This window comes from Hippopotamus amphibius, chromosome 12, assembly GCF_030028045.1.
Source record: "Hippopotamus amphibius kiboko isolate mHipAmp2 chromosome 12, mHipAmp2.hap2, whole genome shotgun sequence".
NCBI classification, from domain to species: Eukaryota; Metazoa; Chordata; class Mammalia; order Artiodactyla; family Hippopotamidae; genus Hippopotamus; species Hippopotamus amphibius.
In genome coordinates, this window is record NC_080197.1 from 25,676,149 (window position 1) to 25,696,464 (window position 20,316).

Genomic DNA, 20,316 nt, shown 5'->3' on the forward strand with positions numbered 1-20,316 from the left:
TCCTTCTCTCCTCTTCAAGGCCTCCCCACTCAAAGTGATTTGGGGACTGTCATTACCTCTCAGAGACCAGAAGGATATAAATGGTATTCACCAGTGGCTTTCAACCAGGGGTGATTTGGTAACATCTGGAGACATTTTTGGTTGTCACAATTAGGGAAAGGGTGCCACTGGCATCTAGTGGACAGAGGCCAGGGATACTGCTAATCATCCTACACCACACAGAACAGCCCCCAATAGCAAAGAATTATCTGGCCCAAAATGTCAAGAGTGCTGCTGTTGAGAAATCCTGGTATGCACAGCTATCAGTAGCTGAAAATTACTGAGGTGGCAGTGTAGCCTCCTTAGGGATACAGATTCTCAAAATGGTAAAGCAGCAGCCACCGGCATCAGATGGCCTGGACTTGGATCATTCTCACTGAGCTACAAGCTCCTGGGAGGCAGGGACCTAATTTTACTTACCTTGCTTAGATTAGGGACTAGTATCCAATGGTGACTACTATTTGGGGATTGTCTCACACAGTTGTTTTGAGGCCCAAATCAGGGAACATATACTAAGTGATGTGAAGCACAGTGAAAGGGAGAAAAGCAGTCCCTGAATAGGGGGAGTTAGGCTGGTGTTACCAACCAGGATACGCGGCCCTACTGAACATAAACAATTGCACAAAACATCAACGTCAGACAAAGCCACTCTGTCACCATGATGGATCAAGACAAAAACAAAACCACTCCACAAACGTGTGAATACAAACAAGAACACTGTCCCAACGCACCCCCCCCACCCCCGCCCGCTCCACACACCAAATATCCCTCTATCCTGGCTAACATGAAGGTTCTTCTCCTTTTTTAGATAACAATTATTAAAATACCCCATCATAGACTTACCTTCACCTCCTGATAGCATCCAATCCAGAGAGAAAGCCTGCTTCCTGGAACCCTCCCCCAAATTACCTAACACAAGCCCAAACCCTGTAAATACTTTCCAGCACCCTCTTCCTGAGACGCTCCCCCCTGCACCTCATGCTGTGCCTCCCCTTCTTACAAGGAGACAATAAGCCCAGCTTTGTTCAACTAGACGGGTGTTCTCGGTGGTTTCTGGCTGGAGGGCACTGACAACAGTGAGAGCCCCCGAAAATGTAACTGCTATTATTATGTCTCAAGGGGAACTGCAGCCGCAGCGTTCACGCAGAGACTTCACGAACAGGATTTTGAGGTTTCCCGACAGAACGCCTCTTGTCAGGCCGTTTCTCCTCAGGTGACGTCTCCTCTCTCGCCTACAGGGAGGAGGCTTCTGGTTTCCGATCTCCCAAGTTAAAATCCAGCCTGTTGGGTTACATTTCTCGTGAAGTAAAACCCCTTAGTGAAGTGCGCGCCTCTAGCTCCAACTTCGAGTTTCTCAGACACTAGAATACCCCAATGGGGCACGGTGGAGGCAGCAGCAGGGAAACTAAAGCCCCAACGGGTTCATATCACCGAGTGCCTTACCCACCACCCTAACCCTGGAGAAACCGCCCCGAATTCACGCCGCAAACAACGCAGCACAGCGGAGGTTCTCTACTCCTCCAGCAGCTGAGGTAAGCATAGCCACCGGCAAAATCAAACCTTCCGGGCCGGCTTCCTCAGGCGTCGCGCACGCGCACGGCTGGCTGGGAGGCCGCTGCGCTAGTGCCCGCCTCTTATAGGCGGACTACAAGTCCCGGCTTGCCTGGCGCCGCGGCGTCGCCTGGTAACTCGCGCCAGTAGGAGCGCGCTGGGTCGGCTTCTCCGTGCGCCTGCGCCGTAGCAGTCTCTGCGCAGGCGCTTTTCTAAAGCTTGGGAGGAGAGGGCGGGGTGTCGTTCCCTTTCGCTGATGCAAGAGCTTAGTGCGGTGGTGGGAGAGGTGTCGGCAGGAGCGCCGCTGAAGCCGGGGCCTGGGGCTGACCCGTCAGACTCTCCGTCCGTGCCGAGCCCACTCGAGCCGCAGCCATGTCCGGGGACGAGGTGAGGGCCTGAGGCTGGCGCTAGGGCTAGGGACCGAGGCAGTGAGCCAGACCCACCCCAGTGGGGGAGACTGGGCCTGCGGCCTAGCGGCCGGCCGGCCGCCGCCATGTGGGGCAGCCGGGCCTCGGCCACCCGGAGCGGCAGAGCCGGCGAGGGCTCCGGAGCCGCGGCTTGGCCGTGCCCCCCTCTCCTCAGGGCGGCGGCGCTGAGGCCGGCGTCCTCCCGTGGCCGGCGTTTCCGGAATGGAGAGCACGTTGAGTCGCCCTCCAGAAGAGTGCTCGAATGCCGGGTTAATGCCCCAAATGAACGAACTTGGGACTGGCGACCCGTGCATTCCTTTCGATTTGACGGCAGCTCCAACTCTCCGTAGCTGGGCGCTGGTGGTGCCGAGAGGAGCGTCTTTGGCTCCGGTGGAACGCCCTCGTTTAAAACTTTGCAGGCTAGCTTGTCCTGTCCGGCATCCACTCTTGTTCTCATCTAGAACGTTATCTTTTTTTTTTTTTAAGACTAGGGGGCGAGGGGGGTAGGACGAGAGGAAAAGATCCTTCAGCCTGAAAAAGTGATTAACCTTCTCGGAAAGTTTTTAGGGCGGGAGTCCCTGAGCCTTCCTTAGCAGAGCTCTCAGCGACGTCAGCGGGAAGTCCGGACTGCAAAGCTGCCTGAGTCTTTTTCTACTGTCGTGCTTGCACCTCAGCAAGTTTCCTCAAATCCCTTGTTGGCCAGATTCATCCCAGTTTATTTAAAACCAAGCGGCTAAAAAAATTGACTTTAGGTACTATCCGTTGGTATTGATTAACACTGCAGGGACAGCTGCCGTTTACGGGCCAGCTCTCCCCACCGGAAAAACCCCCTTGAATTTGTAATTAATTCTGTAAACATTCGAGTGCTTGACCGATAGGGCCTTAGAGAGAAGGAAGAGAAAAATTCGAGGCTATTTGGAGCCTTGGCTTTTGAGGTAGGCCCTGAAAATGCTTTGAATTTCCTCGAGTTGTGGAAAGGCCTCATCCAGGGCAAGGGAGTAGAATATTATCCAGTTTGGTTAGAGCTAACCTTTTGAAATATTGGTAGTGGCTAGTTCATGGAGGGATTTGAAGACCAAGTTAAGGAATTTGGATTTTATTCTGGAGGGGATTCCAAGCTCACATTTGATTCTCATGACAACCCTTCAAGGTGGGTATTACTGTTATGCCCTTTGTAGAAACGAGAAAACCGAGGCTTTTAGAGAGTTGTATAATGTCCATGATCAAATAGTAAGTGGCTGAGCCAGTAGTACAATTCCAAGTCTCCATTTATGTGACTCAGAGGGTCTCTCCTAGGAGAGAAACTGTCTAAGGAAGGTACGTGCTTCTTGCTTCGGGGTCATGGTAGACATTACTTTAGGCCACTGTGTTTCAAAAGTTCTGAGGGTGACAGTGTCTCATGCTTCTTTTGTTTCTACCCATTTTCTAAGCTTTTCATAACCTTTAACAAATAAAGCCCCTGTATAGTGCAAGGTTTTGTGGGGTGCTATTCTGTGTTTGGTTTTCTGTGGTAAAGTGCTCCAGATGTTTTAAGAGATCTACTACTAGTTGGTACAGGAGATGGAAATAGAGCCATTAACAGCGATTTATAGGGCTGAAGAGTTCAGTTTTAGCGGTCGGATCAGATGTTGAAGGACATAGAATATTACTGAAGGGTGAAAAGGATTTTGTCAAGCATAGATGGCAGAACCAGCATTCCAGCAGAGAACTTTGGAAGCCAATAAAGTATTAAGTAGCCTTGCATTTCTCAGATCTGTCGATCCATTTTGTAAACAGGAAATTGGGGCCCAGGGAGGTTAAGTTGCCCAATATCACACAAGTTAGTGGGACTAGAATCCCACCTTTGGCTTCCACTCTGAAAGTGTGTGCAGGTTCTGGTTCCTCTAGTACTGTTGGATAGATAAGTTTTCTTAGGCCAGTTCTTAACTTCTGGCAACTATACAGACTTGTAAGGATCAAGTGAAAATCTCTATATGGAAATGATTTATAAACTGTCAAGGACTCCCTACAGTGGAAGTAGTCCTGCCTGGTAGCCAGGAGAGAGGGTTAAAGAACCTACTATTAAAAAGTAGTTTATTTCTTTTTTCACATTTCCTTTTTTTAATAGTTTTTAATGTATAGTTGCCATAAACTGCACATACTTCCTTTTAAACCTGGCAAGTAAGCCCCAAACTCACATAACATCTGTTTAAAACTAGTGGAACCATGACCTCTAAAAAGCAGTATTCTAGAAATACGAGTGCTGCCTTCTGAGGAAAAATTCCCTAATCTACAGGTATTAAAGTGCTGTCAATAGCCGAGATTATTGCCTATTACTAGGCCCCATTCAAAAAGTATGAGAACATTGGGTTTTCACACAACATGGTGTTTTACAAAAGAAACAGATTAAAAGTGGAATGTATGTTGTATGAAGTATACGAAACACAGAAGAATACAAAGAAATCAAAAGCTCCCACAATCCTAACACCTAGAGGTGACCGCACAACATTTGTTCTGCTCACCTTGCTTCTCTGGGTTCTTTTGTAACTCACTCCTGCCTTCTGGGTGTGGTGTGGCCTTAAAGTTGTCATCTTGAGTAAGGCATGATAGATGGGAGTAGGCTTCCACTTTGCTGAAGCACTTTAGACTATTGTCGGGGTAATTTTTTGCTGGTATCCCTTACCTTCAACCCAACTCAGTGTGGAAAGTTGAAAAGAGAAAAACTTCTTTTGAAGGCTTTATCGTAGACTTAAAAAAAGGTAGCTCAAGAGAGTGTGACTTTCGATAAGTGCACTGTGAGTGACTATTTGCTTCTCAGATCCCAGCTAGTTTCATAAACAGAACATTTGGACTGTGATAATTTAAGTCAGATATGAAAGTTTTAAGAAAAACCCCACATTTTTAAAGTCAGGACTGATGTAGTTTGGAGGAAGTCTCCTTTGGGCACTATTTTGGAATTCCTGGTTTCCATATTTTTAAACTCTAGTTTTGCTGAGTGTTGTGAATAAAATGAGGCAATGAGTATATGTCTTAAGTATCCAGAGACAGTAATTGAGAGAGATGTTAATTACTTCCGTGTATAATTCTTGCATGTTTATAACCCTTTACAAGGCTACAGCCATACTGTTTCCCTGTGGACCTATATGAATGTTTTTCAGAGGATAACAAGGCAGTTGTGAGCATGTCCTTTGATGATTTCAGAATCCCTCTTATCTTTGGTCTGTCTTGCTGAATAAGGTTAAAAGATAATTAATATTCTAGGGAACTTGATACTTAAAAAAAATGCAATAAATGAATTGAAAGCCCTGCCAGACAACCAAATTTATAGTGCCTGGAGTGTTGTCTGTCCTTTTGCTAAATCTCCATATTTCAGGAATGAGGATGAATTATAGCTTCTTCTCTGGAACAGATTACAACACTCCATGCACAGTGACCCAAGACCCATTAGGTCAGCAGTGGGGAACTTCTTCCTCCTGACTCTTCTGTCCTCTTCTCTAAGTTTGCCAAATTATGTTACTCAGACTGACTGCTTTTCGGAATTATTCACTTATACAATTAGAGCTTTCTTAAGGTAGGAAGGGATAACTTTGAAATGAGGCTGTATCAATTTCCAGAATATCTTGCAGATCCTTCTCTATTAGGTGAGGACGATACTATACTACTCTCCCTTATTACAGACCATAGTTTGGTTTCAGTGTAGCTCAGTTTCCTTGATGTATTTGGGACATAAAGGAATTTAAGTTAATCAGAATCAGTTTGGGGAGTTCTTTGTTTTTGTTTTTTTAATATTTATTTATTTATTTGGTTGTACCCTATCTTAGTTGCAGCAGGCAGACTGCTTAGTTGCGGCATGCATGTGGGATCTAGTTCCCTGACCAGGGATCAAACCTGGGCCCCCTGCATTGGGAGCATGGAGTCTTAACCACTGCACCACCAGGGACATCCCTTGGGAATTTTTTTTATTTTCATAATATGTCTTGGACATTAGATCACCCTGAGTTGATGAAATTTTGGTGATAGGAATCAAGAGATACCATGCTTTGTCAACTGTAAAGCATTATATAAATTCTATAATAATTGCTAACATTTATTGAGTACTTTTGTGCCAGACACTGTGCCAAGTCTTTTATATTTATTTAGTCCTCCTAATAACCTTGTGAGGTTTGGTTTTGGTCCTGCTTCTGATCTCCATTTTACAGTTGAGGTGTGGAGAGGGCAAGAACTTATCTGGGGCAAAAAGTAAGAACCAGAGTAAGGATTTGAGTTCAGTCAGTTTCCAGACTTGTGCTTTTAAATGCTTTATGTGTATTTTTTAATGTTCCAGAAACAAAAAGCAGAGTAAAAGGTTGTATAGAAGTTTATTTTACTCAGGTAGATATTTGCTACATGAAGTGTTGATGATGGATTTCCTTAAAGGTTTGTCTGAATTTCAGGATAAAGAATTTTTTTAAGGTTTTTTGTTTGTTTTTTTAAATCAGGTCAAGTCTCCTGGTATAGCAACCCCAGGTTACCAACCTTAAATGAAACATGTGTGGCTTGTCTAGGCATTGGTTTTCTCATTCATAAAGCAAGGGGTGAAGCATGGGTTTTTGCTAAATTTCCTAAATTCTAATATCGTGTGAGAGTTTATAAATTAAAAGCATGTACATATGTTTTGGGGGAACCCTCTCTCAACTTGTAATAGTATAAGGAAGGTTGCGTGGATTTTCTTCTCTTTTTTTGTAAAATCCTTTTAGATACTTTAATGCGTTGAATACTCTTTTTCTTTTAAGCGTATGCCTTTTTTTTCTTTTTGAAGCTCTTTATTGGAATATAATTGCTTTAAACTGTTGTGTCAATTTTTGAGGTACACCAAAATGAATCAGCTGTATTTATACATATATCCCCATATCCCCTCCCTCCCGCGGCTCCTTCCCACCCTCCCTATGTTATGCAGCAACTTCCCACAAGCTATCTATTTTACATTTGGTAGTGTATACATGTCAGTGCTACTCTCTCACTGCATCCCAGCTTCCCCTTCGCCCCCCACCCTGTGTCCTCAGGTCCGTTCTCTACATTTGCATCTTTATTCTTGCTTTGTCTCTGGGTTCATCATTACCATTTTTTTTAGATTTCATATCATTACCATTTTTTAGATTCCATATGTATGAGTTAGCATACGGTGTTTGTTTTTGTCTTTCTGGCTTACTTCGCTCTGTATGACAGACTAGGTCTATCTACCTCATTACAAATAACTCAGTTTCATTCTTTTTTATGGCTGAGTAATATTCCATTGTATATATGGGCCACATCTTCTTTATCCATTTCATCTGTTGATGGGCATTTAGGTTGCTTCCATGTCCTGGATATTGTAAACAGTGCTGCAGTGAACATTATGGTACATGTTTCTTTTTGGATTATGGTTTTCTCTGGGTATATGCCCAGTAGTGAGATTGCTGGGTCATAAGAGTATGCCTTTTGAGAATATGGCATACTTGGAATGTGAGCATCATTAAAAGTAATCACGTGGTCCCCTTTTCTTTTTTATTATCTTTTAAACAGATGATTTTTGATCCTACTATGAGCAAGAAGAAAAAGAAGAAGAAGAAGCCTTTTATGTTGGATGAGGAAGGGGATGCCCAGACAGAAGAAACCCAGCCCTCAGAAACAAAAGAAGTGGAGCCAGAGCCAACTGAGGATAAAGATGTAGAAGCCGATGAAGAGGACAGTAGGAAAAAAGGTAAGTGGTAGACATGAGAGAGTCACTGTTGTCCTGGGAGACCTGGTTCTCTTTCATCGGTGTTTTGGATTTTGTGCACACAGTGAGAAGCTGAGGCCATCAACAGTCTGTGTGCATGGGACCTTGCCAGATTTCTGATAGACTTGTTTCAGGGAAAATTCCACTGAATCCACAAGACAAAGATGACAAAACTTTGTCACTCCAGGGCTGGTTTTCCAGCCTAGCCTGTTGGGCAGTCTCTTTTCCAGTTTTAATGGTGGTTGTATTTGAGTTTAGGCAGAAAGAAATAGGACCAAGATAGATAGTTCTGTGTCTTAACAAGTTTGAAAATACTAGGGTGAGTCAAAAATTATCCATACTCTGGTTATATTAAAACTTATATAAATTCTAAAGCCAGAGTGCGGATAATTTCTCACTCACCCATGTATATAGAAGAGGTCAGAATTACGGTCTAAAATGTCTGGGTTTAGACACCAGCATTAGTTATTCACTCTTGTGCTCTAACATAGACACCATTTGACGATTAGAAATAAGTGATTTAGTAAACATATTTATGTCTGTTGAATAGAAGATACTGTAATAGGGATAGAGGAAACTGATATTCATTGAGCATCTGCCATGTGCTAAGCATCTTGTACATGTTTAAAACAAATTTGGAAAGTAAATCATTCTTTTATTAATCTACAATTAATTCATAAATAGCTCCTTGAAAAACTGTAGTAAGGGCATTTTAAAATATTCCTAGTGTACAATAGGGCAGAACAAATTGAAAACTTAGTGAACTAAACCCACTATTACTCACTAATGGTGGATAAAATTTCATTTTATTCATATTGTAGCCTCATTTTAATGAACATGAAATACTTTATAAGGCCCTTTGTTGATTAATTGATTGATTGAATAACTTGTTAAGCTAGGCACTAGGATTTAGGTGAGAAAGGCATAGTCCCTTAGTATCTCATTGGGAGATAGACAAGCAGCTGGTAAACACCTCTGTTGAAATGACAGAAGGTACTATCAAAGCACCTAGGGGATACCTAATCCAATTGGCTTAGAGAAGACTTCTTGGTGGAAGTAACTTCTAACAAAGATCCTGTGAGATAAAGGTAAGAGCTATGTGGGAGGGCCCATAGGGAGGCTTGAAGGTGAGAGACCATACACACTGCACTAAGAAGTGGAGGTAGTTCAATTGAGCTGAAACTAGGAATTAAGGTGTGGGAGATGAGAGAGTAGGCAGAAGTAAAGAGAAAGCTGGAGAGCCTTGGAAATTATGTTAGAACCCTGACTTTGTCTTGGGAACAATGAGGCATCCTATGGTTAGATTACTAAATAAATATTCCCAACATGGTCCCCTAACCAGATTTTTTAAAAAAAACTTTGAGTTGACCTGCCATTGTGTTTTCAGAACCACAACCTTTGTGGTTATGGAGGAATTACTGTGCTAATTAATACCAGTCTCTCTATTCTGGTGACTTGATTAATAGCCGAAACATTGGCTTATCTCATAATTAAATGCTTTGCCTTCTGCTATTTGTTAATAATTGATAATCTCAATTATCTGTCTTTTTAGATGCTTCTGATGATCTAGATGACTTGAACTTCTTTAATCAGAAGAAGAAGAAGAAAAAGACAAAAAAGATATTTGATATTGATGAAGCTGAAGAAGGTGTAAAGGTAGTATTGCTTTCTTATTGAAGGTAAAATTTGACCTCTTGAAAGGTTTGCTAATAGCTGATGTTTCTCCCTCTTTGTCTCTTATTAGTTTTGCTTTTGTTATTAAGTATTTGTTTACCACTGTTAAGGTCATTTTCTTCGGATTTTGTCTGACTAGGTATCTTAAAGGGATTATGGTTCAAAGGAATGTAAATTTAGGTTTTACACATTGTATTGTGTGTCATTAAGATGATTACAAAATGCCACTTGTCATTAATCATACTGAGATTGGCTGAGGAGAGATACTTCTGTAAGAAATCCTGTAGCGCAAATATTCCAGAGCAGATTTCTTCTGTTAAATTTTGGTAGCATGTTGAGGATACACAAATTTACGTGTATACCTCTGAGCAGCAAAGAATGAACCCCAGCCTGTGGTGGTTGGTGGCTGATGATTTTATGGCCTGTAGGAGAACCAGAGCACTCAGGTTTTATGGAGTTCTCAGATCTTGTAGGAACTTGGGGCCCTGTAATTGTCTTATTATTGGATTGATAACTAATACAGATATCTCAGAATTATTTTGAACAAGGGGTAGAAGGATGGGTGGGTAGGTAGATGAATAGGAGGATGGATGGAGGAAGGAGCTAAAAGTGTTCTTTCCTTACTTAGAGCTACTGTTTTAAAGACCCTGTCCAGGAATCTTGGGTAGAGTTCACACATCTACTTATAAAACCCAGGATGATAGCAATTTTATGTATACACAGAGAGAGAAAGAGCAAAAGTGAGAATACACATGCACTAAGTTGTCCCCTTTTGTGCCCTCTACCCCAGTTTTTCTTCAGTAAATTATTTGCTCAAACTCAAGTAAAAAAGGTGTATCCCACACATAGCAGTAATTCTTTGAACTTTGAGAACAGTGTCAAAATTTTAATGACTTGGTTAATTCAACAAATATGTATTAGTGATGACAGTGAATCAGGCACTGTGTGCTAATTGTTAGGGTACTAAAACGAACAAGGTGTTTCTCCTGTTTTTGGATATTCAGGGATAATGCAGAATTCTCTAGAACGAGATGATTTCACTTGGATTTATCCTCCTCTCTCCCTGTTTGGTGATTCTCTTCTCTTCCTACTATTATAGGGAAACTGACAAATGCTCAGATTTTACTAATCAAATGAGGTATAAATATCCTGGGTAACAAGGTGATACATCAGAGATGTGCCACAGAAAGTTTTGGTTAACAAATTTCTCTAGTAGCTTTTGTCCTGAAGAGTCACTTATAAGCTCTAATTTAGTGCTTTACTTTTTTCTCTGCTACTGAAGTCATAACGTAAGAGGTTACAAGTACCCTTATCAGGCAAGGCATGGACATTAACTTGAGGCTGAAGTGTTTTTAAGATCTTGGGTTACTCCCCTCCTGAATTTTCAGACCACCACAGGGCTTTTGAAAAATGTTGAAAAATACTTTGTGCTGCTCTCTACCTTTCACTGGGTCTTAGCCTCAGGTTGGAAGTAGATCTTACTGGGATAAAATAAATAATAGCATAGGACTGGAAGGAGGCTGGTGTGTGCTAATTTTTATTTAGCATATCTAAGTTTCTCATTTACTGACTGTTATCTTAGAGACTAGGTTAATATCTGGTTTCTTATCTAGTGTTATCCAGCTAATACACATGGGCTCATCAGTCTTTGATGGTCAGATGTGGCACTGAGGCTACACAGCTGGATTTGGCATCTCAAGGCTGAGCTTCATTTACTCCCGGCTATTCCAACTTTTCAGCTGATTAGTTTTCTAAAATTACTATACCATTTACAGAGTAGTTCAGGATGTAGGTGCACAAAAATAGATACTGATAGGTAATGTTGACAGCACACTTCAGGGTAGGGAGTTGGATACACTGGTGAAAGGAGGTGAGATTAGAAGGCTAGAGACTGAGACTGGCCCTTCCTGCTCTTCTGGGGTTTTTATGTCTCATTTCAACATTGTGCCCTATTTACATCCATGACTATAGCAGCTAATCTTGGGATCAAGCTTTTACCTTGTCTCTATCCATTCATCATGTGACTCTAATTCTCCATGGGTTCTGCCTTTTCCCTCTTTCATGATTTCATCTATTGAAGTGATGCCCAACGACCTCCTCAGAGTCTGGTGCCAGGCTGGCTGTGGAATAATAAAAAAATATTTGGTCTTTGTCCCGGGTTCCTGGCACACAGCTCCTAAGACTCTAGGAATCTCTGGATATGAGTTCAGTCACCAAGAGCCAGTGATTTCATCAGTCATGCCTACATAATGAAGTCTCCATTAAAAAACCTTTCATGGATGGGCTCCATAGAAAACCCCTAAACAGTGGGGTTTGGAGAGCTTCAGGGTTGGTGACTACAGTGGGGTGTTGGGAGAGTAGTATACTTAGAGAGGGCATGGAAGCACTACACTCCTGCCTCCCTTTCCTTGCTCTGTGCTTGTCTTCCATTTGGCTGTCTTCTGAGTATGTCCTTTATAATATTGTGTATATACATAATATAGTAATAGTTAAGTGTTTTCCTGAGTTCTTTGAGTCTTTCTAGCAAATTATTGAACCAGGGGTGTGTGGGAACCTCTGAATTTGAAGTAGGACATGTGTGGGAAACCTGGGGACTTTGTACTTGCAACTGGCCTCTGAAGTGAAGGCGGTCTTATGGGACTGAGCCCTTAAACCCATGGAGTTTGTCACTAACTCTGGATAGTGTTAGAACTGCATTGAATTGCAGGTCACCTAGTTAGTGTCAGAGAGTTGGAGAACTGGTGTGGAAAAACATCACGTATTTGGTGTCAGGAGGAAAAAAATCCTCCCCCTAATTGCATCAGAATACTTAGAAACTTATTTAAAATATTCCTGAACCCCATTCATGCTGAAGATTGTCAGTGAAAAGATTTAAGAATCTTTGTTTCTTTGATTCTGACAGTGGCCTGGTTTAAAAACATGAACAGGGACTTCACTGGTGGTCCAGTGGTTAAGAATCTGCCTTTCAATGCAGGGGAGCAGTTTGATCCCTGGTCAGGGAATCGAGATCCCACATGCCGTGGGGCAGCTAAGCCTGCCCGCTGCAACTACTGAGCCCACGCGCTCTGGAGCCTGCACGCCACAACTAGAGAGAAGCCTGAAGCCGCAACTGGAGAAGCTTGCGTGCCACGAGGAGCCTGTGCCTGAATGAAAGATCTTGCATGCCACAACTAAGACCTGATGCAGCCAAATAAATAAATAAATATTTAAAAAACAAAACAAAACAAAAAAAACATGGACAATAATTACAAGATCCCAAGGCTGATATATAAAAGAAAGGAAAAGATCCCACAGAAGTGTCTTGAAAATTTTCCAGTTTAAACGACAGACTCTTAACCAGTTTGGTTCACCTGTGAGAGAGATATCTGATCTGTAACTTCAGTCTTGAATATTTAATATCTTTTTTCCTCCAAAACCATGTCAGCCCATGTCATTTAAAAATAATAATAATAATCCTAGTAGCAAAATGTTGAGACTCTTATCTCACTTTCTTAGGACCTTAAGATTGAAAGTGATGTTCAAGAACCAGCTGAACCAGAGGATGACCTTGACATTATGCTTGGCAATAAAAAGAAGAAAAAGAAGAATGTCAAGTTCCCAGATGAGGATGAAATACTAGAGAAGGATGAAGGTAATATTGGGGGCTTAACAGCTCATTTCTAGTCTACCCAAGCCTTTGGGCTAGTCTCTTTCCTTATTTATTTTTTCTTGCCCCTTATTTCCACTGCCTAATAATGGGAGCTAAAAGGAAACAGAATCTAACTTGATAATGACAGTTTAAAAGATTTCATGGGGGAGGAACTTGGCAATTGTGATTATGTTAAAACATACTGATTTAGACTGTTGGGACAATAACTATAACTGAATTTTAAATAATATAAATTTTTTTTTTTTACTGTTTTGTTAAAAGTGCTGTTTATTAGCTTCTAAATGCTATAGCTTTAGTATAGTCAGCAGATGGGTTTTTATGGATGTATGTTTCTTAAGTGTTTCAAAACAATTGGACATTTTTTTCCTCTAATTATCCCAGTGCATTATTTTATCTTATGTTTGTTAAATCAAGAAACAGTTCAATATGTCTGTATTACCACAAATTCCTAATTAGAGAGATCTCTATTAAGGGTGGTTTATGAAAATCATATCATTCCCCCTAAGGAATATGGGGTTATTTGTGAGCCTTGATGCCTTTATGCTTGAGACTGCCAAGAATGCAGTTGTGGGAAGGAAGACAAATGTCTTTGAAGCTTTCCTTTCTCTAGATCTGCTTCTCCCCTCTCCCCTTTTTGTTACTGTATCAGGCTCTACCCCTCATTCTTACAGTCTTTTGTTATCTGTAGCTTTAGAAGATGAAGACAGCAAAAAAGATGATGGTATCTCATTCAGTAACCAGACAGGCCCTGCTTGGGCAGGCTCAGAAAGAGACTACACATATGAGGAGGTAAGACAGATTCTGTTTTGCAGGGGGGCTAAACTGTTCACTGAAACTCAAACAAAAGCAGGATAAATGTTCCCTGAATTGAAAGGCCCATTGAAGTACAGGTAGATAACGGAACAGACCCAGAGAGGTCACAGAGCCAATGCACAGCACTGCCTGATGCCAATGTATGGGACAGGCTGTCTACAATGTGGCAGTCATTATTATTGTACTAACTGTTTCATCTGAATCCATGAACTTCTGAGATCATTGGAGCCCCACTGGAAGAGGACAGTAGGGAGAGGGAGTGGCTAATATGGGGCCAGGGTAGGCTGGAATTTGCTTGTTCAGGGTAGTCTGAATTTTACTTTTCCATGTACCATATACTTTCCCACAGAAACAGTAGAATTAGTGGAGGCTCATTCATTCCTTTAACTATGAACAGGTAACTGTTTAGTGTCCATAGTGGACCAGTTCCTGGTTAAAGATCGAGTCTTGCCTTTAAGGAGCTCCCAGAACATGTGATGTATGTGTACATTTAGTAAAAAGTAAAGTTTGTTATGCTTAAAGGAAAAGCACAGTGACTCAAGTGGGAACTTTATACTCCTGCTGTTCATAAGACTGTACATGAATACCACTTTATCTCTATAGCTACTGAATCGAGTGTTCAACATCATGAGGGAAAAGAACCCAGATATGGTTGCTGGAGAGAAAAGGAAGTTTGTCATGAAACCTCCACAGGTTGTCCGAGTAGGAACCAAGAAAACTTCTTTTGTCAACTTTACAGATATCTGTAAACTGTAAGTTGGTTAATGCAGAGTCTATCCCAAATGCCAGATTCTCAGTGAAGTATATGTTAAATATCCTTATTGTGGACTTTATTACAGGTAGAGAGAGAGATTGCACAGGTGTCAGGGTTGGATAAAGGAAGGTCACAGTTAAAGTCCATCAGTTCTTTCAGTTCATAGGTCTTCAGGCTTGTTTTATTAGGCATCCAGAAGTGAGAGAAGCCAACTCATGCTGTTTCTTGACAGGATCCTAACCAGATGGAGTGCAGAGTCAGGAGGCTGAATGTAGTCCTTAGACAGGAGCCTGGGGAGCCCAGGGAGGTGGAAAAACTCATCAGGCTGGGGTGGGTCTGCTGAGCAAGTACAAGCAGTGAGCTTTGGGAAAGCATCTAAATTTAATGTGCTGCTTTCTTGGATGGTTATTGCCAAGACAAGTTGATGAAATTTCAACTTTTTTAACTATCATCGCATTCTCACCCCCAGGTCACTGTCTGGGCCTGGCTCTTCTCACAGCTCCTCAGCTACACCTTTTCTGGCAGGTTCCTTAGGGCAACTGACCTTATCTCCTGTTTGTTCTTCAGTTTCATAAGTGATACATGCTTGTTGCAGATAAAAGGGAAAACAGTGGTAAACAAAGAAAATATAATCACTAAAAATTCCCTGCCCAGAGTAACCACTTGTTTTCATTGCTTAGGCATGGCTTAAAAGGTTTTAGACTTTTTTGCTGATGGCAATAGTAGTATATGCTTATAATAGGAAAATTAGAAAACATAAAGAAAATGAAAAGTCATTTGTAAGTCCACAATTAAGAGATAGGTAATCATAGTTTACTATTTTTATGTTTAGCTACTTTTATGCATCTAAATACTTTAAAATAAATTGGTATTATACTGGTTCTTAACATATTTTTCTCTTAATATATTGCGAATTTTTTACCCATATCATTAAATAGTCTTTGTAAATGTTTTTAGGAGTTATACAGCATATTCTGACAGTTCCTTAGTCAGACATGGTTGCTCCCAATTTTTCATTATCAGAGGCAGAGCTTCAGGGAACATCCTTATACATGTATCTTGGCAGAACTCAGAATAGAGCCTTAGGGCAAGAATTCCCAAAATGGAATTGCCTAGTTAAAAGGAATGGTCGTTTTTATGGCAAACACTGGCAAGTTGCTTTCCAACCAGCCTATACCAGTTTATACTCCCACTAGCAGTGTAAGTGCCTCCCTGTTTAATTATATTTTCACCAACACTTACGTACTACATTTCTGGGGAAAAAGTAACTTACTGTAATAGTACTACCTAGTTATTGGAACAAGCTCCAACAGTGCCAGGCGAATAGAACTAAAAAGTGAAAATACTGAGCAGCCTTGCTCTATGTTTGCTTTTTTCATTTTATGTGTATACATCTTTTTGTTTTTTTGTATCAGAGACCTGTATTATTTTAAAAGCAGGATAGAATGGATGTACCGTAATTTGTTTAACCACTTCCCAGCTGGTGAATATTTTAGCTGTTTCAAATTTTCTGCTGTTGTGCTGCCATAAAATACTTCTTTTTAAATAAAAAATTTCAAACAGGAAATGTTCAGGAATTAGCATAACAAATACCCAAGTTTTCATTGCCTTGATTTGGTGTATTTTGACCTTTTGACACATGCTTCAGATCTTTTTGCTTCTTTAAAAAGAGGGCTTTACAGTTACAATTTAAGACCATCTTTATATCTCTTTCTGATCCCTTTTACCTTCCTTCCTAGAAAAAGGTGTTATCCTCTAAAGTTGGTATTTACCTTTCCTATCCATGTTTATAGACATTTACCAATGTGTATATATTTGTAAATAAAATGTAATATTGTTTTGTGGGCTTTGAAATGTAAACAAATGGTATCATCTTTATCTTCATTTCAGAGTTTGATGAACTGTGCTAAAATTCACCTAACAGTTGAGTAATAACAAATTAAAACAGTGAACAGGGTGAGGTTTTCAGAAGTTTGGTTAGATTTCCATGAAAGATAAGGTTTTATGTTCTTTCACTTTCTTTTAGATTACATCGTCAGCCCAAGCATCTCCTTGCATTTTTATTGGCTGAATTGGGTACAAGGTAAGAAACTATATTCACATTTATATATAGTTACTTAGAGTATTAATGGACATTTCATAAGAACTTCTCTTAACTTGAAAAGATATGTAGCACGCTTAGAAAAAAAAAAATCACCTTATTGTCAGAAGAACTTTTAGGGCAGTGAAGGAGAAAAACTTGTTCGTTTCTACGGAAGAGGTTTGTTATTTGGGAATAGGAAACAAGGTTCTCAGTGACTCATCTGTGAACGGGCCTGTTGGTATACCAGAGTGAGCACCATGGCTCTGTCATGTCTATAGAATTTCCTGTTATTAATTGGAATTCTTGGGTCTTTTTATGGAACAAATACCAGATTTCAGAGGAAGCCATTTTCTTAGCACAGAATTTAACTTCTAAATTGTAAACAGGCTGTTGATGAAGTATAGCTTATAAATTAATGAGCGGTATGGGAGAAATATTGAAACAGGGATCCATAATTAAATAGTTACTTCCCTGACTTTAGGGCTCACCTGTTGAAGACACCCCATCCCAGTGAGTTTGGCCATAAGTGCTAGGAAGCTGAATGTCCCTTTAAAAATAAGTAATGTAGAATTAGGGTATAATAAATATGACTGACACACTGAGCGAGCGCCATTGTATGCCAAGCACTTTTTTGGGTACCATCTCAATCTTTACAACAGTTCCGTGAACTGTTAGTAGAAATTAATGTTACTCCTGTTTTACACCTTTGAAACAGGTTTGGTGAAGTGAAGTTGTATAGTTGGTCACATAGCTAGTTAATTGCAATCAAGATGTAAACTCAGGTCTGCCTTTCTTGGGAGCTTGAAGTCTTAAATCTTAAAAGCCTTAATCCTGTGCCTTGCTGGCAATACAGAGATAACTTAGGTGTTCTGTTCTCTTGAAACTCAGTTTGTTGGAATTGGCTGTATTTGCTGTGGGGTTAAGGTGTAATTTACTTGACCAGTGGTAGATATGTGGGCTGTGTTGTGGAAGCATTGTATTTTAAATGTAAATTTGTTATAATCGTTTTTAACTTCATAAACTTATGAAGAAGTAAAAGGTAGCAGTGTTTTTCCTACTTCTCAGAATAATTTATAGTTTTTGTAGAGGTGAGGTAAATTATAACAAGTTGTGACCAGTGAACTTATGGTCAGTAGGCTAAATATTATAGGGTTGTTGAGAAAATTCAGTTTCTTTTGACAGTGTATGAAAACAAATTCCTACATCAAGCATTGGGATCACTGTAGCCTGGACATTAAGAGTTGCAGTTCATGGAGGATGATAATAAACTCTAATAGTTATAGGAGAATCACAGGAGAGGTTCTTGCAGAAGTCAGTTTTATTATAAGATATAGAACAAATATAAATTTAATGCTGCTTGGCTGATGAATTTTGTTACTTCACTTCAATGATTCTTATGAACAAATGATGTCTAGCCCAGAGCTTTGCTTTCTCAAAAGTACTTGTGAGCAACTTCTTTTCAAAAAGTTTCTCTTTAAGCACTACTGACAATATGAGGCCTGTGATTTCAACTGTATTTTTTGGGGAGGGTTGTAACAGCTTTATAGATACATTTAAATGTATACAATCCAGTGGTTTCTAATTTGTTCACATAGTTAACCATCACCACAATTTTAGAACATTTTCATCAACTATATGTATCTGAATCAAAAGATTTGGTCTTGGAAATTTTTTTTTTAAGTAAATTTATTTTTATTGGCTGTGTTGGGTCTTTGTTGCTGTGCACGGGCTTTCTCTAGTTGCGGTGAGTGGGGGCTACTCTTTGTTGTGGTGCACAGTCTCTTCATTGTGGTGGCTTCTCTTGATGCGGAGCATGGGCTCTAGGCTCGTGGGCTTCAGTAGTTGCGGGACATGGGCTCAATAGTTGTGGCTTATGGGCTCTAGAGCGCAGGCTCAGTAGTTGTGACTCACAGGCTTAGTTGCTCCATGGCATGTGGGGTCTTCCTGGGGCAGGGATTGAACCCGTGTCCCCTGCATTGGCAGGCGGATTCCTAACCACTGCGCCACCAGGGAAGTCTGGTCTTGGAATTTTTAAAGATATCTGTAGCTCCTTTCATATTTTTTATACTTACACCTCATCTTACTGCTTTGCCTATATAGTATGCATTCAGTAAAAGTATCATTGTCCTTTGTTGGGTGAATGGGTCATTACACAGACAGTTAAGGAATCAATTTGTTTTGGACCTAAAATCAATTACAAATCAGATTTGTTGCTAGAGAATTAATTGAAAATTGAATTTAACGTAGGAGATAAGTATAGGTCATCAGGCACCAACTACTTAATTAAAAATAAATTTGAGAAACTAGATAGTACTGCTCCTTGAACTTATTCTGTGCCGTTGAATATATTTTAAATTCATTAAATGTAAAGGTCCTGGAATTTGATTCCTTATAGGAACAAACAATAATGGAGATATTTTTGTTTTCTTTCACAGTGGTTCTATAGATGGTAATAACCAACTTGTAATTAAAGGAAGATTCCAACAGAAACAGATAGAAAATGTTTTGAGAAGATATATCAGTAAGTTTACAATTTTTAACACATCACTCTGAAATGTTCTCACTGGGCTGAAATATTTTGGGGAATAGCCATTGGTTTTTAATGAAGCTGGAAAGGCTAGCCTTAGAAGATTAGGGAAAATGATAGTGGTGGGGAGCTGGGGTGGAAGGTGGCTCTTGGTGGCTGATTAGGGGTCAGGGGGAGGGATCTGGATTTCTTAAGACAACCCAGCTGATCAAAGCTGCTGGTTGGTTCCAGGCTGAAGTCAGAGAGATCTGTAGGCATTCAGACCTGGCCTGACCCAGTTTCGTTACCACCTTTCTAATCACTTAAAATTGGCAGATCTGTTCCCACCTAAGAAAGCTAGTAAGTTCTCTGTGAGGGGCTCTCCTGTAGACACAGCCAGGAGTAGGCATCTGGCAAGCATCAAAGCTTCTTTGGACATTTGGAGTCTTTTTTTCAACCCATTGTTAAGTACCTGAAGCATCACATCAGATAGCTTGTGTTTTCTTACCCCTAGAATAGCTAAGTGTAACTAAGCTAAGCTTTCCTGGTTTGGGTGCCAGCGTGGGCTTGGGGTCATAGATGTGTTTCAGAGGAAAGAAGCTTCTGGCCCACTGTGGCTACTAGGTAATTCTTTATGTTGCTTTTTCCTGCAGAGGAATATGTCACCTGTCACACGTGCCGATCACCGGACACAATCCTGCAAAAGGACACCCGACTCTATTTCTTACAGTGTGAAACTTGTCATTCTCGATGCTCTGTTGCCAGCATCAAAACTGGCTTCCAGGCTGTCACGGGCAAGCGAGCACAGCTCCGTGCCAAAGCTAACTAATTTGCTAATCACCACTGATTTTGCGAAGTGTGTTGTGGAGATTTGGCTGGACAGGTTTACCATCAGAGTGGACATACCACTGTATTAAAAACAAGATAGAAAAGCTGCCAAGTTCTTTGGCGTGTGGCTGGTTGGTCTGAAATTCTTGCAAGATGCCGTTGCTCAAGCTGTTGACATACTCATTGCCTACTTTAACAACTGTCAGAGAAACATGATGGGGTAAGGCGGTGCTTTTTTAAAATCGTTCATAGACTTCTGTAAAATGCAAGATAAATTAAAGTTATTATAACAGTGA

At 40.7% G+C, this 20,316-nt stretch overlaps 2 protein-coding genes across 8 annotated transcripts in view; one reads left to right on the forward strand and one right to left on the reverse strand.

Moving 5' to 3' along the window:
- ASIP (agouti signaling protein) overlaps window positions 1-1,592 on the reverse strand; it is a 159,215-nt gene extending 157,623 nt beyond the window's left edge. For all 7 annotated transcript variants that reach the window (XR_009048406.1, XM_057702110.1, XM_057702109.1 and 4 more), the window contains exon 1: window positions 883-1,592. The gene's annotated coding sequence lies outside the window, so the exon portion shown is untranslated. The remainder of the gene's footprint in view (window positions 1-882) is intronic.
- Window positions 1,593-1,798: 206 nt separating this feature from the next.
- Window positions 1,799-20,316, forward strand: EIF2S2 (eukaryotic translation initiation factor 2 subunit beta). Its single transcript, XM_057702580.1, has 9 exons — window positions 1,799-1,977; window positions 7,518-7,695; window positions 9,266-9,369; window positions 12,883-13,018; window positions 13,725-13,825; window positions 14,453-14,601; window positions 16,630-16,686; window positions 19,122-19,207; window positions 19,846-20,316. Exons 1-9 carry the CDS (start codon window positions 1,963-1,965, stop codon window positions 20,019-20,021), a joined length of 1,002 nt encoding a protein of 333 aa, XP_057558563.1. The 5' UTR covers window positions 1,799-1,962; the 3' UTR covers window positions 20,022-20,316.